We start from the raw sequence: 20,102 nt of genomic DNA, 5'->3' as shown, positions 1-20,102 counted from the left end.
GCTCTTAAATTCCATAACTCTTCTCATCTTCATGACCTCTTCCAGGAGGGTATTCTATGCATCCACCATCCCTCCTCTGAAGAAATATTTCCTGATATTGTTGCTAAGTCTACTCTCTTGGAGTTTCATATCATGACCCCTACTTCTACAGCTTGAACTGGCAAACTGGGAGGTAACGAGAGACAGGCAGATGACAGATAGGATTATCACCTGCCCCAGGTCAAACAGACTGATCCAGCTGGTTTTGCACCTCCCTCTCACGGCTTGCAGTTCAATTTTTCCATTGATTTCCTAACTAAATCAGAACTACAGCTCTATGCATGCAATAAAGTGGGGAGGGGACAAAACCAACTTGATTGCATTGGCCTGGGGTGAGGGAGCAACCCTAAAACATTAATTGTGATTATATGACTGGGGAATTTTAGGTTATTTTATTTTTATTTTTTTTTAATTAATTTGTAATGTTCCAGGCATCATTAAAAGGAATAAGCAATATGAGTGACAGCACGGGGCACCACTTAGCCCAGCAAAACCCTGATTCTAAGTGAAATAAGTGACATCAGATGGGTGGTATTGCTTTCTTTATGTTAACTATATGTCCTGCAGTATTTAGCAATTATATTTTGTAAAGTCTGTTGCCATTTTTTGACCTGGAGGGGGGGTGTTGTGAGCACACACTGTAACTTTTGCTTCTCTTCCCAACTCTGCCCTGCCCAACCCCCTGAAATTCACAATCCAAAATTGGGCTGTCTGTAACAAGACCGCCCACCCCTCAAATCTCTCCAAGGCTCATGTCTCCCTGAACAGCTCCTGTTTAGGCATGTGCTGTTTGAAATTAAACAGGAAATATCAATGTTTTCTTTTCAAAATGAAAGAAAAAAAACAAAATGTTGTTACTTTTTCTTCATTTCATTTTAAAGATGCGGCCAACGACAGCATTTAAAAAAGAAAAGAAAAAAGCCACATAAAGGAAGGCCCTTCAGACCCCCGGGACCCCTCTCTGACTTACACCCCCCCCCCAATCCCAGTTTTTACCCCATTGGTGGGTTGGCAGATCTTTCTGGGACAGGGTGATCCCCAGTCACTCCTACCCTACAGCTCTGGATTTTCAAAATGCCACAGTGGACCCAAGGCTGATGCAGTTCTCTTATGCGCATTGAGTGGCGGCCATTTTGAAAATCCAGAGCTGCAGGGCAGGAGTGTCTGGGGATCACTCCTGCCCCTGGAAGATCCGACGACACACCGCTGGGGTTAGAACAGGGATGCAGAGAGGTCAGAAAGAGGAGGCTTTTCTTTAAGTGGGTTTGGTGATGGGGAGGAGAGCAGTTTCCTTTCCTTTTTGTTTCATTTTGGATAAAAGCAAGTTTTCTTACCGTAAACGGTGTTTCCGTAAATAGCAGGATGAATTAGCCATGCTGTCATGGAAACTGTCCTTCAGGGCCCAGGAGGCGGAGCTTCAGAAGTGGAATACAGAGCTTTGCTCTGTGTGGCTGCGCCTGCTTTCCCACGCAGCAGAAGAGATTCTCCTCAGTCTGTGATTAAGTAGGATTCGTTGACTGACTATCCAGGGAGGTGGGTGGGTCAGCATGGCTAATTCATCCTGCTATCTACGGAAACACTGTTTACGGTAAGCAAACTTGCTTTTTCCCGTCGATAGCAAGGCTGAATTAGCCATGCTGTCATGGGAGTCCCAAGCTCCCTATCACGCTAAGTAGCACAGCACACATCATCATCTTCACCAGTCCAAGTGATATTGATTGAGTCCTAGTATGCCAGATAACTTTTTTTTTTTTTTTTAGTGTGATCTTGTTGGTGGATAGTGCAGACTAGGATTAATGAATGACAGAGTGTAGTACGGCCTTGCCTACAGCCACATTCGCTGCCGTTTGTTGATCTAGACAATAATGAGACGTGAAAGTCTGTAAAGATGACCATGTTGCTGCTTTACAAATGTCAATAGGCTGGACGCATCGGAGGTGCACCACCGAGGCTGCCATCGCTCGTACTTGATGTGCGTTTGGGGTAGAGGTTAGGACTACCTTTCGCTTTTGGTAACAGAACTGGATACATTGAGCAATCCAACTGGAAATAGTTCGTTTTGCTACTGGAAGTGCTGGAGCATTTGGATTAAATGAGACGAACAATTGTGATGATCTGGATGTACAGTGTGTTCTAGATTTGTAATAAGCCAGTGCTCTCTTACAGTCGGAGTTTCTCCCTATCATTATGATGCGGTTTAGGAAAAAGATAACCATAACTCTATGGTTTGATTTAAATGGAATTGAGAAACCACTTTTGGCAAAAAGGAGGGATGAGTTCACAGGATCACCTTGTTATGGTGAAATTGCAAGTAGGGGCTGTAATGCACCAGTGCACTGACTCTGCGCGCTGACGTTACCACGACCAGGAAAACCACTTTCCACGTGAGATACTTTATGTGCGCGGATTCAATTGGTTCAAATGGAGGTAGCATTTGTTCCAGGACAATATTGAGATCCCAGGATATCGGTGGTTTGGTGATTGGAGGTCGCAACCGTATAAGACCTGAAAAATTTTGACACCATTGGATGTACCGAAATGGGTTGACCTCTGTGTGGTCTATAGTATGCTGCTATAGCACTGAGATGCACTCGAACTGAAGAGGTGGCTAGACCTGCTGTGTATAGGGTGTGGAGATAGTCTAATAGTGTCTCCGGCGAACAATCTATAGGTTGGAACCCATGAGTTAGACACCAGTTGGCATAGCATTTCCACTTGAAACTATAGTTACGTGTTGCGGTTGGTTTTCTGGAGTGTAAAAGTATGTCCTGAGCCGCCATGGATATACCCTGCTCAGTCAAAAGGAGCCGTTCAACCACCACGCCGTCAAGTGGAGGGATGCTTGCATTGGATGCAAGAGTGTCCCTTCTTCTTGCGTTAGAAGGTCTACTTGAGGTGGTAGTGTGAATGGTTCGTCTATGGACAGATCGAGAAGGTAAGTGTACCACGGTTGTCTGGGCCAAGCTGGTGCCACTAAAATCATCTGTGCCGCGTCTCGTATGCACTTTTGTATAGTTTTCGTGATGAGTGGGATTGGGGGAAAAGCATACACGAGAGGTTCCGTCCATGGAATCAGGAACGTGTCTTGCGCTACTCTGTGATTGCTGCTCCAGACAGAAGCGAAGAACTTTTGCGTTGTGTTCCCCATTTCCGGAAGATGGTTAATGCCACCAGGTGATTCAATTCCCATTCATGAGGGTAGAAAATCCGACTGAGCTTGTCCGCTCGAGTGTTCACCAGACCTGGTAGATATGTGGCCTGTACCTGTATACAGTGCTGATGTGCATGGTCCAGAATCTGAATCGTCTCCTTGCACAGTATCCAGGAACCGGACCATCCTTGTTTGTTTATATAAAACATGGCTACTTGACTTTCGGTATAAACCATGATCCATCAACCCTGGAGATGGGGAAGGAACGTGCCAATTGCATTCTTGATCACTCGGAGGTCCAACAAGTTGATTTGTAGGAGCTGTTCTTGTGGGGACCATAACCCTTGAGTCTGCAATTGATCCAAATGCACTCCCCATCCCCTTCGGGAGGCATCGGTGGTCAAGACTGCGTTGTGTGGAGGTGGGGTAAACAATGCTCCTTTCGTTAGTGTTCGGGTTTTTAACCACCAGTCCAAATCTTTTATCATTTCTGCAGTGAGGGATATTTGCGTTGCGAGAGGTTGCGAATGTTGCCTCCACTGCCTCTTTAGTCCCCATTACAAGCGGTGCATGTGTAATCTTGTGTTGGGAACTGTATAGATGGCTGCTGCCATGTGTCCCAGGACTGTGAGAACTTGACGCGCTGTCGGACGTGGTGTTAGGCGGAGAGATCGTAATAGACAATGCATCTCTACTGTCCTGTCTTGAGGTAGAAACGCTTGTGTCCTGATGGTATCCAAGCGCGCTCCAATGAATTGAAGAATCTGCGTTGGCTCGAGAATGGATTTCTGGAAATTGACCAGTATTCCCAGACGATCCAAGCACTGGAGCATCTGGTGTAGATGGCGTCGGAGCGTTTCGGGATGCGATGCCACTAACAGCCAATCGTCCAGATATGGAAAGATGCGGATGTCTAATTTCCGTAGATGCGCCACCACTACTGCCATGCATTTTGTGAAATCTCTGGGGGCCGCCGAGAGACCAAATGGAAGGACTCTGTATTGATAATGTTGGTTCTGAAATTGGAAGGAGAGGTATCGCCTCGAAGAGGGGTTGATTGATATGTGCATGTATGCATCCTTCAGATTGATGGAACACATCCAGTCTTTGGGTTGCAGAAGTGGTAGAATATTCTTTAAGGATACCATCTTGAATTTTTCCTTGGTTAAGTGTTTGTTGAGCTCCCGGAGATCTAAAATTGGTTGGTGACCTCCTGTCATTTTCGGAATGAGGAAGTATGGAGAATAAAAACCCTTGTGTCGAGCATACGGTGGAATCAATTGGATTGCTCGTTGTTTCTGAAGGGATAGTATTTCCTCCCGTAGTAGTGATTGGTGTGGATGTTGTATTTTGCAGACAGGATGCGGGAGTTGAGGTTTTGTCACAAACTGTAGCTAGTATCCCTTTTCCACTACTTCCAGAACCCACTGGTCTGATGTTATATTCTTCCATTCGAATAAGCGAGTCGCAATTCTGCCCGGCGGATATAGACGGGGTATTGGTGGCGGTATCTCTAAAAAGAGATCTGTGTCTTGGCAGAAGATGTAGTCTGTTGACTCTGTGGGCGTTGTCCTCATGGTCGGCCCCTTTGCTGCTGTGCTTGATTTTGTGGTTGTTGTTGAGCACACTGCGGTTGAAGATAAGGTTGAGGTCGATATAAAGGGTACTGTCGCATCGGCCTAGTCGGATAGGACTGTTTGCGCCCTGGTTTATAGTATTTTCTCTGTGATGAGAATCTGGATGGCTGAGTCAGGGACTAGACCGCTACTGCTTGTTCTTTTAAGTTAGCTACTGTCTCTTGGAATTTATCCCCAAAGAGATTATCCCCTTTGCAAGGTAGATTGGCAAGTTTTGAATGTAGGTCCTCACGGATGGCGCTACAGCGAAGCCATGCGAGCCTTCTCGCCGTTATTGCCAAGGCGGATATGCGAGAGGAAGTTTCAAAAGATTCATAAATTGTCCTTAATAGGTGTCGGATACCTTCTTCCTTATCATTTAGTTGATGACTAGACTCGGTGTCTAGTCCTGGCTTGCACTCCGTGTGCTTCTGTCGACGCCGAGTGCGTCGCTGTCGACGCCATGTGCGTCGTTCTTGACGCCTTATGCGCCGATCCCGACGCTTCTCTGTGGGAGTGCTTCGATCCCGATGCTCCCTGCGATTCCTTTGATGAATGGTGCATCGCTCCCGACGCATGCGTCGATGTCGACACTAGCGGAGTTGATTTTGGCGCAATTTAAGTCGATCGTGGCGTCGAGAGCATCTTCTTCGATGCTGCAGATGTCGGCGTTGACGCTGGCACGACAGTACCAAGCTTCGAGGCATTTTAGTAGCGTCATATCGTTCATGCGACTCAGCATCCCCTGTCTTCGACCGTTTCTCTGCCATGAGGAGCCCCCTCAGACGCCGGCGATCGAGGCGGGGACGGTTCCCTGCACTTTTTTTAAGTCCTTGTGGTGCCGTTTGTCCTCCGACTTGCGGCCTTCCGAACCCCCAGGCCTGGAGGTGCAGGGATCGACGGACGCCAACCGTCTTACCTTTGGGCCGGATTCCTTCATTGGCCCCGGAGAGGAATGTGCCTCCGAAGGTGGGCCATGTGATTCAGCTGGTGCTCTTTTAAGCTGCTGAATCTTCTGAGCTCGCTGCCGCTGAGCTCGCGGCGACATCCGGCCACACTAAGGGCATGAGGCCTGCATATGGTTAGGGCCCAGGCACAGATAGAGATCATGTCCGTCGGTGATGGACATGATCTTTCCGCAGGTACATTTTTTGAACCCGGAGGGTCTTCGAGTCGTCATTCTCTCTGTGGCTGAGGAGAATCACGAAGCCCCGCGTGCGATCCCACACGCGGAAAGAAGAGACTGAGGAGAATCTCTTCTGCTGCGCCGGAAAGCAGGCACAGCCGCACAGAGCAAAGCTCTGTATTCTACTTCTGAAGCTCCGCCTCCTGGGCCCTGAAGGACCGTTCCCATGACAGCATGGCTAATTCAGCCCTGCTATCGACGGGAAAATGCAACAAAACAAGACAGACAAGAAATGAAATGAAAAAAAAAAAAAAAAGAAAAATGAAATGAATAAACATTTTTCAAATGCACATCCCTTTACCCTCTCCTACTTGGCAGAAGGAGGGGTGCTTACCTCCTGTTGTCTTGCCCATCACTGTCAAAACAGTGCCAGCTTATCCCACTTCACAATTTGACCTGTATGTGGACCTAGCATGCAGAAGCAAGGAACTTGCATGATTCTGACAGTACTGGGCAAGACAGCAAGAGGTAAACCCCTCTTCAATTCATGGGGGATTAGGGAGATCCTGAGGAATTGGTTAGGCTTCCAGTAGCTCTGGGCAGCCTTGCAGTTGTGTTGGGGAGTCTGTGCAGGCTTGAGTCATGAAGAAAGGGGAGCAATCGGCATCTGTGTTGGAGAGATTGCTAAAAGAAATTTAATACTGTGACCCTATAATGCAGGACTGGAATGCTAGCCTTTACCCCAGCCCGGCGTCAATTTTCTCACAACTCTATGGGGCGGATTTTCAGAGCCCTGCGCGCCGGTGAGCCTATTTTACATAGGCCTACCGGTGCGCGCAGAGCCCCGGGACTCGCGTAAGTCCCGGGGTTCTCCGAGGGGGGCGTGTCGGGGCGGGCCAGGTCGTCGCAGCGTTTAGGGGGCGTGTCGGCAGCATTTTGGGGGCGGGTACGGGGGCATGGCTACGGCCCGGGGCGTGGCCACGCCCTCCGTACCCGCCCCCAGGTCGCGTCCTGGCGCGCAACAGGCCCGCTGGCGCGCGGGGATTTACTTCTCCCTCCGGGAGGCATAAATCCCCGGAGAAAGGTAAGGGGGGGGTGTAGACAGGGCTGGGCGGGTGGGTTAGGTAGAGGAAGGGAGGGGAAGGTGAGGGGAGGGCGTTAGAGGATTCCCTCCAAGGCCGCTCCGATTTCGGAGCGGCCTTGGAGGGAACGGGGGTAGGCTGCGCGGCTCGGCGCGCGCCGGCTATACAGAATTCATAGCCTTGCGCGCGCCGATCCAGGATTTTAGTGGATACGCGCGGCTCCGCGCGTATCTACTAAAATCCAGCGTACTTTTGCTGGCGCCTGATGCGCCAGCAAATGTACGCCTATTCGCGTTTTTTTAAAATCTACCCCTATGTCTGAATAGTGCATAGGGATATAAGCTTAGAAACTTATTATCCTTCTTATTTAAATAATATGCATGTACTTAATTTGTTCGTGCCTCACATGGCAGCAGTAAATTTTCTAGTGCACCACCAGCTTAAGCCCCTGCATGCATCATCAACAAAGCTGATCTCATTCCACCCTCATTTTCTGACACTTCCAAACATCGCTCAAGTTTGAACTGAGACCGCAAGCCATTTTAACGTCTGAAAAGGTTACCCAGGGCACAGTAGGTACAATTATATTAATCCAAGGTGGGCGCCGTATATACATTGACTGCTTTTAAATCAGCTATAGAACCAAGCGTTCTAAATGTTATATAGGCATTGGCTTCTTTACGTCTTCTATTCTGAGGTATGAAAAGAAAGAACTTTCTTCTAAGCAGGCTAAAATGATGCTCAGTATTGGCAATTTAACTTGCAGTCAAATTATAATTATTCTTCATTTTCAAAAGAATGCACAGGATCTTATCAGCCAACCCACCTGATGTGTACGCAGCTATTTTGTTGACCAGTCATCTCCCTGACATTTCACATCAGTGTAAGCCAACAGAAATGGCAGCATTTTGTGTTTTATTCTTACTTGCACTACTCGCTTTCAACTGTAAATATCCAGATGTGTATATTACTAAAATGAACACTGAATGCTATTTTACTAGAGAGCGTAGCAATGTAAAGAAAATGGTTCTTGCCTATGTTTGAAGATTGTTCATTGTATATATAAGTTTGCTGGTGTACAGATGCACTACTTGGGATTATACTATTTTCTTTTGGACTCAATAAAAATTGTTACAAAATGAAAAAAAAAAGGTTCTTACCAGGTCAACCGGCTAGCAATGCGAACTCTTGAAAAATGGAAAATATTTAGGGATCCGAGTACTAAATCGCGTTAAAATCAGCTAGGTTAACAAGTCAATTTTAACACAGATATTAGCAAATTTTACTGCCCATTATACTAAAGGATATAAAGTCTTTGTTACAATGGGCACTAAAGGCATATTTTACCCCCAGATTCCAAAATCCAGGGGCCTTCTGTGCCTCCTGCTCCACCTACCCCTTTCAACATCTTCAATCCAAAAATCAGGTAAGAGGGAGCTTTACATCCTCCTCTGTTGGCACCTTATTCAAAAGGGCACTGGCTAATTTCACAAGGTACTTTGGCCTGCAGATTGCTACAATAAGCTGACACTAAAAAAAAAATAATAATAATAAAAAACCACTTTCCTGTAACTCCCCGAGATGTACCTAAATTTTAGCATAACCAGTGTGTTAATGCAAACTGTTGCACTTCACATGAATTGAATAGCCCATTTCTTTTTGTCCCAGTAACTCTTCCTTTCTCCTTTTTTCCCCCATGAGCCTTCATTCACAAGTGCTTGGTGATTTTCTCGCTACTTTGATAGATCCTCCCTCCCACTGTTCTAGACTGATCACTGCAGTAACAGTCCTGTGGCTGGAAACCATGCACCAGACCTTCTGCCTGAACTCTCTACATCTGATCATCAGGTGTTACCGTTTACTGATGACCATGATGCTTTGCTCCCCACAAAATCTAGGAAAGCTGCCCTGCAACATCCTCAACGGTGGCCAACCCAGCATGCAGACAACATGATTTGGAAATGGAACAGAGGACCTTCTGCATGGGAGCGAACAGCACTGCCACCCAGTCAATGGGCCAGCCCTATTAACTTGTTTGAATTATTCACAAGCCAGTTGGGTATAAATCTGCATGCTAACCAGCTCATACACATCTATGTTAAGGCCTAATGCAGCTTTGGACATTGACCCCCTTAGTTTGACTGCATGGTTATGTTGTTTTCTCCTTCTGCAGCTCTCATCAATACTGCCTTTGCACATATAGGCTCTCCCATAACCTCATTTGCCTACACATATCAAACCAAGGGGCTGGTGACAGGTAAAATTAATTGCCTTTCCCTTCTCACGCACATTCAATTTACCTATCAAATCCAGAAAAGTTCTACTGCTGGGTTCTGAAGATAAGTCTTTCACTAACCTCAGTGACAGATGTGACGAGGGTGAACCACTGCACATTTTAAAGCAGCATAATTCACAAAATGGTGAGGACTATGACTTTCTTTTGGTTTTCAGCGTGGGAGGACTTAAAAGTACTGTGCTAATTCAGGCACCTATGTAGCATTTAGAACAGATCCACTAAGCCACTGTGCAAGGTTATATTTAAAAAAAAAAAAAAAAAGGCATTCCTACCCCACTCATTGCATTTTAAGGTCACTGCCCTCAGTGATAAGTTTAAAGAGGAACACTGCATGTAGGAAACTTTGCCTTCTATGTGCATTACTAAGAGATAAACCCTAACTGTACAGGGTTGCAAGAGTCCCATTCCCCATACAACTGGGGAATTTTACAAGCATCCACTAAGAAACAATAGAGTTGGATAGGCAGGCGCCCACCTCAACCAGCCGCTTGTCCGATTCCAGTTTGTACAGCTGATCTTCAATGTCTTGTTCCCGCTCCTCCAACCGATCCTGCTGCTTCATTAACATCTTCTGCAAGAAAGAAAGAACAGACGAGTTAGCGCTGATAGAGAAGGGTGTGTGACTTCAATCATCGCAATTGCTGGAAAGAGTCAAAGCGCTGTATAACGTTTTGTGACTAGGTCATAGAGCCGCAAGTTATTCATAGGACTTCTGCTTTTAGGTTTCAACTGGTAAACACTGAAAAAACATCCATGATATATTAAAAAAAGAAAAGAAAGGTGTTTATCAGATGAAAACCCTGAAAAAGACATGTCTGCTCTCAATCCACCCTACCCTTGCCTGCCTTGGACCCCCCCCCCACCCACTTTGTGTCTTTTCTGTACAAAGTCCTCCACTCTCCTCTGCCTCCACTGCACAGATGGCATGGGAGGGGGAGGAAAGAGGCCAGAATCAGCAAAAAGAAGGGGGAAGGGCCATGCAGAAAAGACTTGAGGGGGGGCTTGGGAGGGACCCCCAAATAACATGGATTTTATATGTATCTACAGAAAAAAATAAAACTCTGAAATGTAGATATTCAAAATAGCTAAAAACAGAAGCTCTAGCTGGTCTGGACTGTTCCCTCCCATAAAAATCATCATCTAGTCTAAAGGTCACCCAAGTCGTGGCGGATAGGAATGTTCTCTGGAAATGAACGTGATCTGTTCCTTGGTGTCCTACCAGTAGCCCACACGGACTGCACATGGTTAACGGGTGTGGTTCATGCAGGGCATGTACAGACTTCTGCACAGAAGTGTGCAAGCTGAAAATCCGGCTTCCAGGCATCAAGAGCTAGCTAAATATACTGATGAGTCACCTGCCACCTTACATCTTACTAAAAGTTTGTTTCACTCACCTGCTGACCTTTTCAAAATCAGGGTTTGTCTGGTCATGACCAGAATGATTCAATATTTAAAAAAAGGGGGGACTGCTATGGAAATTAAGAACTATAACACCTCCAGGGTGAAGAGAATACAGTTTATAAAGAAATAAGGACAAAATGAAACCAGGAAATGTATCAAATGGTGGGTTTTTTTCATAAATAATCTAGTTTTGGCCACAGAAAGGTACTTTCCAGTAAGTGATGATGGAAAATACATAAACGTTTAAACACACAATCTCAAGACAGGGTGGCTCAGGGTTATTTCCATACCTGTACAGTCCAAACGTTTAGCAGGTCAATTGTACAACACCTATAACCTTATGCATCCCTTGATCCATTGCTACTGTTCGTCATGAATGACTGTCATGTGCTACACACTGGAAAGGGAGAGCACATCATGAGCACCCCACACTCTGGTAGAACCTCAGCCTGGTCTCGGCTCTTTTTGACTCTGTGGTAATGAACAGGATTTTTGTTTACGTGGCCGCTGCTACAAAGCTTTTCAACGCAGGAACAATACAGCCACACTAGACCCCACAAAAGACAGAGCTTAGTTCCACTGTATCTCACTGTGTGCTTCCATTAAAATAGTGCCTGCTTATAATGTTGGCTGTGGGAACATGCCATGAATCTCTTCAAAAAACACTGCACTCCAGGGCTTCCCAGAAGAAAAAAAAAGCTTTAGGTAGAAAGCACAGGAAGAGAGAACTCTGTTCCTCCTCCTCCAGCACTGCTGGTCCTCTAGGACAGCCTGTCCTCTGAGCTGCTCTCTTGATGCACTATAGCATGGGGTAAGAAAAGGTCAGCAGTCCATGGTACCCACAGGTATCCTTCAAACGACAAAGTGGAGGCAGATATTACAGCGATATGGTTAACTAAGTCTCATGAATGAGATGCCGCCATACTGAGGAAGGATAGAGATGATAGAAAAGGGGGAGGAGTAACTATGTCAAAACTAATATCCAAGCAATTGAAATACAGAGTATATAAATAAGGGGAAAGGAAGAAGTGCTCTGAACTGTCATAAAAAGAGAAGCTGGCACATCCATCTATACTGATGTGCAGGGCCGCCATCAGGGCAGTATTCTTGGGCCTGCAGTATGGGGCCCCAGGATCTACTGCCACATATGGGGGCCCGCAGCCGCCAGGCGGCAGGTGCGCTTGGGGGATGTATTAGTTCATAGCAAAGAGGCCCACTGAGGCTCTCTCCGACAGTCTGTCGCCCAGGGGCCTACTGAAACCTGGAGCCGGCCCTGGGTGCGGGCCCCAGAGAAGGGAGAGAATCAATGCTATGCGTGTCTTTTAGACACACATAGCATTGATTTACAGAGCACCGCAGACAGAGACTCGTCCGCGCGCTCTGTCCTGCCAGCGTTCACTGTCTGACGCGGCTGTGACGTCACCGCCGCGTCAGACAGTATGCGCCGGCAAAGCGCGCGGGCCGTCGCTGTCTGCTTGCTAGCTGGAGGCCGAGGAGCCGCGGAGTCCCCGGAGCGCAAAGGGTAAGTAACAAGTTTGTTTTGCCGGTGCATTATCTATTTATTACTGGGGGGACGTCTGGTGCATTATCTATTTATTACTGGGGGGAGCTGGTGCATTATCTATTTATTACTGGGGGGACGTCTGGTGTATTATCTATTTATTACTGGGGGGCTGGTGCATTATCTATTTATTAGTGTGAACTAGGCCTAACAAGTCAACCGCTGAATGAATGGCCACATGAGGGAGGGTTTACATTGAATTTTCGGCTTCCGTAATCAAGCACATAATGTGTATGATCGGGAAGGCCCAAAGCATAGTAAGACAGTTTTTTATGTGCGAGAAGCACTTTTTTTTCTCTTTTCTTGATTAAATGCATTTTTTTATTATAAGCAGCAGCTACTAAAATGATTTTGCAACAGACTTTCTTTGTTATATAGAACACAGTTGGAACACGGCCTTATACATAGTAAGCAGTTTATCATAGACCTTGATTACTAGCAAATGTTCATTATTTGTCTCTAGTAAATTCTGATAACCCCAAAGAATGTACCATCACAAATCTGGCTCTCAAAAATGGAAGCAGAAAAGAGAGCGTAAAGAAGAGGAGGAAAAGTTGAAGAAAAAAAAACTCATACAACAGTACTTTCAAAAGCCACAAAGTGACAGGGGAGATGAAGTTCAGGAAATGCAAACAGAAGCTTCTCATGAAACAGTTGAGCCGACTACTTCATCCTGTCAGGTAGCTGCACCTGTGAGCATTTCTTCAGTGATAGAAGAAGAGGCTGAAACATTGTGTAGTATGCCACCATGTGCAGTATCAGAAGACGATGCAGACACACGGTCCTGCACCTCGTCACCGAAAAGACCTGTCATTATAGATGAAGATTCGTCTTCAGACCAAATTGTGACATCCCGTGTTTGTACAGAGGTGGAAGAAGAAACACCTTCCTGCACAAATGCAAGTTCCTACCCTGAGAATGACGATGTTGCCCTAAACACAACTTCAATAGAACAGTCACACGAGGAAGAAATTGACTGGAAAGACCCAGCACTATGGCCAGATGTCCTCAAAGACAAAGAAAGAGAGAAGATTGTCCTTTCTGGACTTTTCAATGTCGAGCAATTAAAGAATATGGCACAATCACTACCTAAAGATGCTGACACTCGTTCTTTCAGTGATTTTCTTCTATATGCCAAGTCATCAAATGGACGTGAGAAGATTTTAAGAGATTGGCTGAGATGGAGTCCAAGCAATAAAGTACTGTATTGTGTAACTTGCATGGCATTTACTAATGACTCTATATGTAAAACAGGAAGCATGCTTAGTAGGAAGGATGGTTTTGATCCATCGAAGCACAAGTGGCATCGGTTGTACATAAAGTTGCCAGAGCATGAACACTCTTCACAGCACAGAAGGAACTACTGGAGGTGGAGAACACTTCAAAATTCTATAGGTGGTCATGGTGTTGACTATGAGATTCAAAGAAATTTGTCGAAGGAAGCCGATAAGTTTATAGCTCTTTTAGAAAGACTTCTGGATGTCACATTGCATCTGGCTTCAAGAAACATGGCGTTCAGAGGAAGTTCTCAAAGAATTGGAGAAATCCATAATGGCAATTTTTTGGGAACTTTGGAAATCTTGGCAAGATATGATAATTTACTGAGAGAGCATTTGGAAAAAGTAAAAGCTAGTCAGGAAAAGGGAAAGAAACTTTCAGCTCATTATCTGTCTTGGGCCACACAAAACGAATTCATTAATATTTGTGGAAAACATGTCCTGAATTCTATATTGTCAGAAAGGAAAGAAGCAATATACTTTTCAATAATATGTGATTCTACACCTGATTCTTCACATACGGAACAGAATGCAATCGTTTTACGATACGTTTACAGAAAGCCCCAAGACGGAAAATGGAACATTCGGGAAAGATTCATTGAATTTTTTGATTTTTTTCAGAAGACTGGAAAAGAAATTGCAGACATGATCATGTTTAGGTTGAATGAACATGCCATTGACCTTAAAGACTGCAGAGGACAGGGATATGACAATGGTGCCAACATGTCTGGCAGAATTAAAGGTGTAAGAGCCAAAATCCAGGAGACATACCCAACAGCTATTTTTTGTCCCTGTGCTGCACATTCTTTAAACCTTGTGGGAGTGCATGCAGCCGCAAGCTGCCCTGAAATGAAGACCTTTTTTGGAAGTGTTAACAGGTTATATGTTCTGTTCAGTAGCAGCCCTGCAAGATGGAACACATTGATTGAAGAAGTTGGAAGGTCCCTGCATGGTTTAAGTGACACTCGGTGGAGTTCAAGAATAGAGGCTGTACGTCCAATTGCGCAGAATCTGCCAAGCATTTTAAAGGCTCTAGAAAAAGTTCTTGCATCCAGAAAACTCACAAATGATGCGCATTCAGATGCCCAAGGTCTATATGACTATTTTTTATCCTTTCGGGCAGTGGTTTTAGCAACATTCTGGGTAAAAGTGCTTACCAGCTTCGAGGAGAGAAACAAAATACTTCAATCAAGGTCTATTTCTATGGAAATTGGTGTCGCTAACATTAAAGCTCTCTCTGAAGAGATGAAACTGCTTCGAGAAAAGTGGCCTGTTTTACTTTCTGAAGCTAAAGCTGTGGCAGATTGCATGGAGATTCCCAAGGAACTACTGAACCCTCAACAATTGCGGCAAATAAAGTCAAGGCATCATGATGCAATAGATCCTGAAGATCATTTTAAAGCTAATGTCTTCCTTGTGGCAATGGACACAATAATTTTTGACCTTCATCAACGCTTCCAGTCTATGGAGGAAGTCTGCAAGCTATTTTCTCCAATCTTAAAAGTGAGAACAATGAGTGAAGAAGATCTGATGGCATCGACTGAGGAATTGATCTCAGCATACCCTGAAGATTTTACATCATCTTTACTCAGTGAGCTGCAACATCTTCGGAAAGTGTACGAAGCTACATTTCCAGAAGACATGGGTCCCTTAGATTTGCTTAACTCAATCTACAAACTAGAGCTTCAAGGAATATTCGGAGAGGTGTGTATTGCTCTTCGGATTTTCACCACCCTCCCACTTTCAGTGGCGGAAGGAGAGAGGGCATTTAGCAAACTTTCATCAATCAAGAACTATCTGCGTTCTACAATGAGTGAACAACGTCTAAACGGCCTGGCAATTCTCTCTATTGAGCATGAGCTTGCCAGACAACTCAGTTACAAAGACTTAATTAAAGATTTTGCAAATCAGAAAGTAAGAAGACTGATTGCTTCATAAACCTGAATTTGCTGTTATTTCCACTATGAGTCGAGATGGACACAATTCAGTACTCACACTGAACTGCTTTATTGGATAGAACCCACTGGATTTCTCAGATACTGTGCATTTATCTAAGTGATTTGAGTTTGTTGACTTGTTTTTATTTTTTTACACCTATGGTGTAGTTTACACATAGGTATAAACATTGTTGCATATACTTTATCCACTGAATGCTTGTGGCCCAGACATTTTGGCTGTATGGGGCCTCAAAATTCCTGATGGCGGCCCTGCTGATGTGGTCTACAGGCCTATGACTTTGACAGAGGAACTGGACAGAGATCTAGCCAAAAACATCTGAAAGGTGAGATATTGCTGTTAATCCACCAGATGTGACTTGGAGTATTCCTTCTGCAGAATCTGCAAGAAATTGAGAGATTGTAGATACTTTTCAAGGGGGCTCTGCTCAGACAAATGGTGATGGAACCCATGAGGGGAGGAGTGATACTGGACCTGGTACTCACAAATGGAGACAGTATTTCTACTGTCCAGGTAGGTGCCCACCTGGGCATCAGCGATCATTAGACAATGTGGTTTGATATAATAGTCAAGATGGAGAGAAGGTACACAACAATCAAAGTCCTGGATTTTAAAAATATGGACTTTGGTAAAATGGAAATGTACCTTGAAAAGGAGCTAGAAGGCTGGCAGAAGATGGGTGAAGTAAAACCACAATGGAACCAAACTGAAATAACAGCAGCAAATCTTTATCTAAGGAAAGTAAATAAAAAGAGGAAAATTAAACTGAGATCGTTCTCCAAAGACAAAGCTGAAAGAATAAAGGCAAAAAGATCAGCATCCAAAAAGTACAAAGGAATTAAAAAAGAGGAACACAGGGAAGAATGACCGGTGAAACTGAAAGAGACAAGGAAAGAAACTGAAAGAAATCTGAAAGAAACTGAAAGAAATCAGGATAGCAAAAGCTCAAGTAGAAGAAAGAAATCGCCAATGAGGTAAAACAAGGTGACAAAACATTTTTCAGATATCAGAGATAGGAGGAAGGCCAGAGATAGAACTATAAGAATGAAAAGGAGACAAAGAACAATGGGGGAGAACGAAACAAAGAACAAAGATTTCAGTTTGGTGTTCACTAAAGATCCCCTAAGAGAAAGTATGTGGCTGGTTGGCATGAATATAGATGGGGGTAGGGTAGACAATACTCCATTTACAGAAGGGTGTTTGGGTGGAACTAGCAAACCTGAAAGTGGACAAAGTCATGGGGCCAGATGACATACATCCCAGGACAGTAAAGGAGCTCAGAGATGTGCTAGTGATTCCACTGAAGGACATGTTCAATAGATGCTTTGAGATGGTAGTAGTGCCACAAGAATGGAAAAGGGTAGTTGTGGTCCCACTTCACAAAAATAGTAGCAGGCAGGAGGTTGGAAACTGCAGACTGGTCAGTCTTATGTCTTGTAAGACTTGTGTTCTTATTCTGAAAAAAAAGAATAAGAACATAAGATTTGCCAAACTGGGTCAGACCACAGGTCCATCAAGCACAGTATCCTGTTTCCAACAGTGGCCAATCCAGGTCACAAGTACCTAGCAGGATCCGAGAAGGTCAATACATTTCATGCTGCGTATCCCAGAGATAAGCAGTGAATTTCCACAAGTCCACCTTAATAGTTTATGGACTTTTCTTCCAGGAACTTGTCAAAACCTTTTTTCAATCAAACTACACTAAAAGCTTTTATCACATTCTCCGGCAATGAATTCCAGAGTTTAATTATACAGTAAGTAAAAAAAAAAAAAAAAACTTTCTCCTATTTGTCTTAGCAACATCATTGAATACCCCTTAGTCTTTGTACTTTTTGAAAGAGTAAACAAATGATTCGCATATACCTGTTTTACTCTATTCATTATTTTATAGACTTCTATCATATCTCCCCTCAGCTGTCTCTTGTCCAAGTTGAAGAGCCCTAACCTCCTTAGCCTTTTCTCAAAGGGGAATTGTTCTATCCCCTTTATCACTTTGGTCACTCTTCTCTGTATCTTTTCTAATTCTGCTCTATCTTTTTTGAGATGCGGTGACCTTAACTGCACTTAATATTCAAGGGGCGGTCACATTATGGAGCGATACAAAGGCATGATGATATTCTCTGTTTTATTCTCCATTCCATTCCTAATAATTCCTAACATTTTATTTATTATTTATTTTATTTCTTGATTTTTCTAAACCAATGTTGGTATAAACCTTCACATCGGTGTACAATGTTTCTTTATAATAAAATCAACATAAAATACAATAGTGCACAACGACAAGGAAAACAATCATAACAATCTAAGACTAACTTAAAATTAAATATACAAAGGAATTTAATTAAAACTAAACTTCAAGTATACCTAATAAAATAACATTAAAATTAAAAATAAAAATGTTAAATATAATTAGTAAAATAACAAGGAAAATTTTTAACTGGCTTCTACTTGAAATGCTTCTGCATATAGCCAGGTTTTTAAGGCTTTCTTGAACTCTTTCATATCACTCTGGAGTCTTAATTCGGTAGGTAAGGCATTCCAAAGGCCTGGACCTGCCAATGAGAGAGCCCTATCCCTGACAGAAGTAAGTCTGGTCGTAGTGACATTCTATGTGCTTTCTTAGCCTCTGCCATACACTGAGCAGAGGATTTCAACATATCATCCACGATGATGCCTAGTGCCTCTTCCTGGATGGTGACTTCCAATGTGAAACATTGCATTGCATGGCTATAATTTGGGTTGCTCTTCCCTACATGCAGCACTTGTCCACGCTAAATGTCATCTGCCAACTGGATGCTCAACTCCCAGTCTTGTAAGGTCCTCTTGCAATTTTTCACAGTCCTCTTGTGATTTAACAACTTTGAATAATTTTGTATCCTCAGTAAATCTGATCAACTCATTTACTGTTCCAATCTCTCGGCCATTTATAAATAAGTTAAAAAGCAGCGGTCCTAGTATAGATCCCTGGGACATGCCACTATTCACCTTTCTCCATTGAGAAAATTGACCATTTAGCCCTAACTCCTTGTTTTCTATTTTTTTTAACCAGTTCTCAATCCACAATAGAACATTGCCTTCTATCCCATGACTTTTTAATTTCCTCAATATTCTCTCATGAGGTACTTTGGCAAAAGCTTTCTAAAAATCCAGGTACACTATGTAAACTGGCTCACCTTTATCCACATTTATTCATGCCTTCACCAATTTGCTACATTTTTTTTGAGGTAAGACTTCCCTTGGCTAAATCCAAGTTGACTTTGTCCCATTAAATAAGTGTGTGTGTATATGTTCAGTAATGTTGCTCTTTAGAATAGTTTTAACCATTTTTCCTGGCACTAATAACATGCTCACCGGTCTGTAGTTTCCCACATGACCCCTGGAACCCTTTTTGAAAACCGGTGTTACATTGGCCATCCTCCAATCTTTAGGTACAGGAGCTGATTTTAATGATAGTTTACAAATTGCTAACAGTAGGTTCACAATTTCATTTTTAAGTTCTTTCAGTGCACAGGGATGTATACCATCAGGTTCAAGATCCCTTGTGGCTCGAGGATGGAAATGAAAAAAACCTGGTAACCTATGATAACTTTTGGTATAATATATTTCTGCATGGGGTAGCCTGCACGGAGGCTGGGCAGACTGGATAGATCAAGTTGGTCTTTATCAGCCATCATTTACTATGTTATTATGCAAGTAGCTCATTTTGTTTAAAAGTTATTTTCTCCTATTCATGCTCTGCACACAGTCCACAATGACATTACAAAGCAAATCATAAGATTTTTTTCATTTGTTACGACATACTCTTAGCACACACCTCTTCGTTGTCTGCACTCATTTACAAAAAGCTATTCTCCTCAGGAAAAAAGGCACATCTTTTTGGAATGGACATGCTCTCGCTCTTTTCCTTCCTCCAAATAAATACCTTAATAAGGATATCGGTTTTTGTTCTTTGCTTGCTCATTTGGCTCAAAGACCATGGTTAATACTAGAATGAAATGTAGGTTTCATAATACAGGATCAACTTTAGCAGCTGCCCAATTCTGTTGTGGCACTGTGCCCACAGCAAAGTCACAGAGTATCATCTCCTAATGCTCTAGCTTTAATTCTGTAGAAAAATGGTCCTTCCCCTTTGAAGTTACCAGCCTGGAGGTGAGTCCCAATGCTAGTAAGGTTTCAACAAAAAGAGGCTGACGAAAATGTACTAAAGACCCATTTAGAAGGGATTAACAACGATGGTAATTAATTCCTGCTCCAGGAAAGGCCATATTGATGACAATAGCAGCTGAATTATTGGCACTGGAGGAAAAGCTGTCATCAAAACTTAATTCAGAAGTGACAGATCAAGCAAGAATTAGGATCTTCCTTATTTTACTGAAGGGCTTGTAAATCTAATGCCTCATTAACCTCTGAGCAAGTCAAAATAGCGAGATAGTGAATAGGCCCAAATCACTTGGCAGGGAAAGAGATTTTAATAACACTTTATACTTGGTTGAATTATACTAGCTTCTTCTGTAGCCTCAACACCTGGCCTCTTACAGCCAAAAGGCTCTACCTCCTCTGCCCTCTATTGAAAGAAGAGTGGTGAGAAAAAGCAAAC

General features: G+C 43.7%; 1 protein-coding gene across 3 annotated transcripts in view; it reads right to left on the bottom strand.

Moving 5' to 3' along the window:
• TRIM8 (tripartite motif containing 8) overlaps positions 1–20,102 on the bottom strand; it is a 127,800-nt gene that overhangs the window by 53,485 nt on the left and 54,213 nt on the right. For all 3 annotated transcript variants that reach the window (XM_029610272.1, XM_029610271.1, XM_029610273.1), the window contains exon 3: positions 9,786–9,881. In XM_029610272.1, coding sequence (XP_029466132.1) covers positions 9,786–9,881 — 96 coding nt within the window. The remainder of the gene's footprint in view (positions 1–9,785; positions 9,882–20,102) is intronic.

Source organism: Rhinatrema bivittatum, chromosome 7, assembly GCF_901001135.1.
Source record: "Rhinatrema bivittatum chromosome 7, aRhiBiv1.1, whole genome shotgun sequence".
In the NCBI taxonomy this organism is placed as follows: Eukaryota; Metazoa; Chordata; class Amphibia; order Gymnophiona; family Rhinatrematidae; genus Rhinatrema; species Rhinatrema bivittatum.
This window is presented reverse-complemented; position numbering and strand designations above follow the sequence as displayed.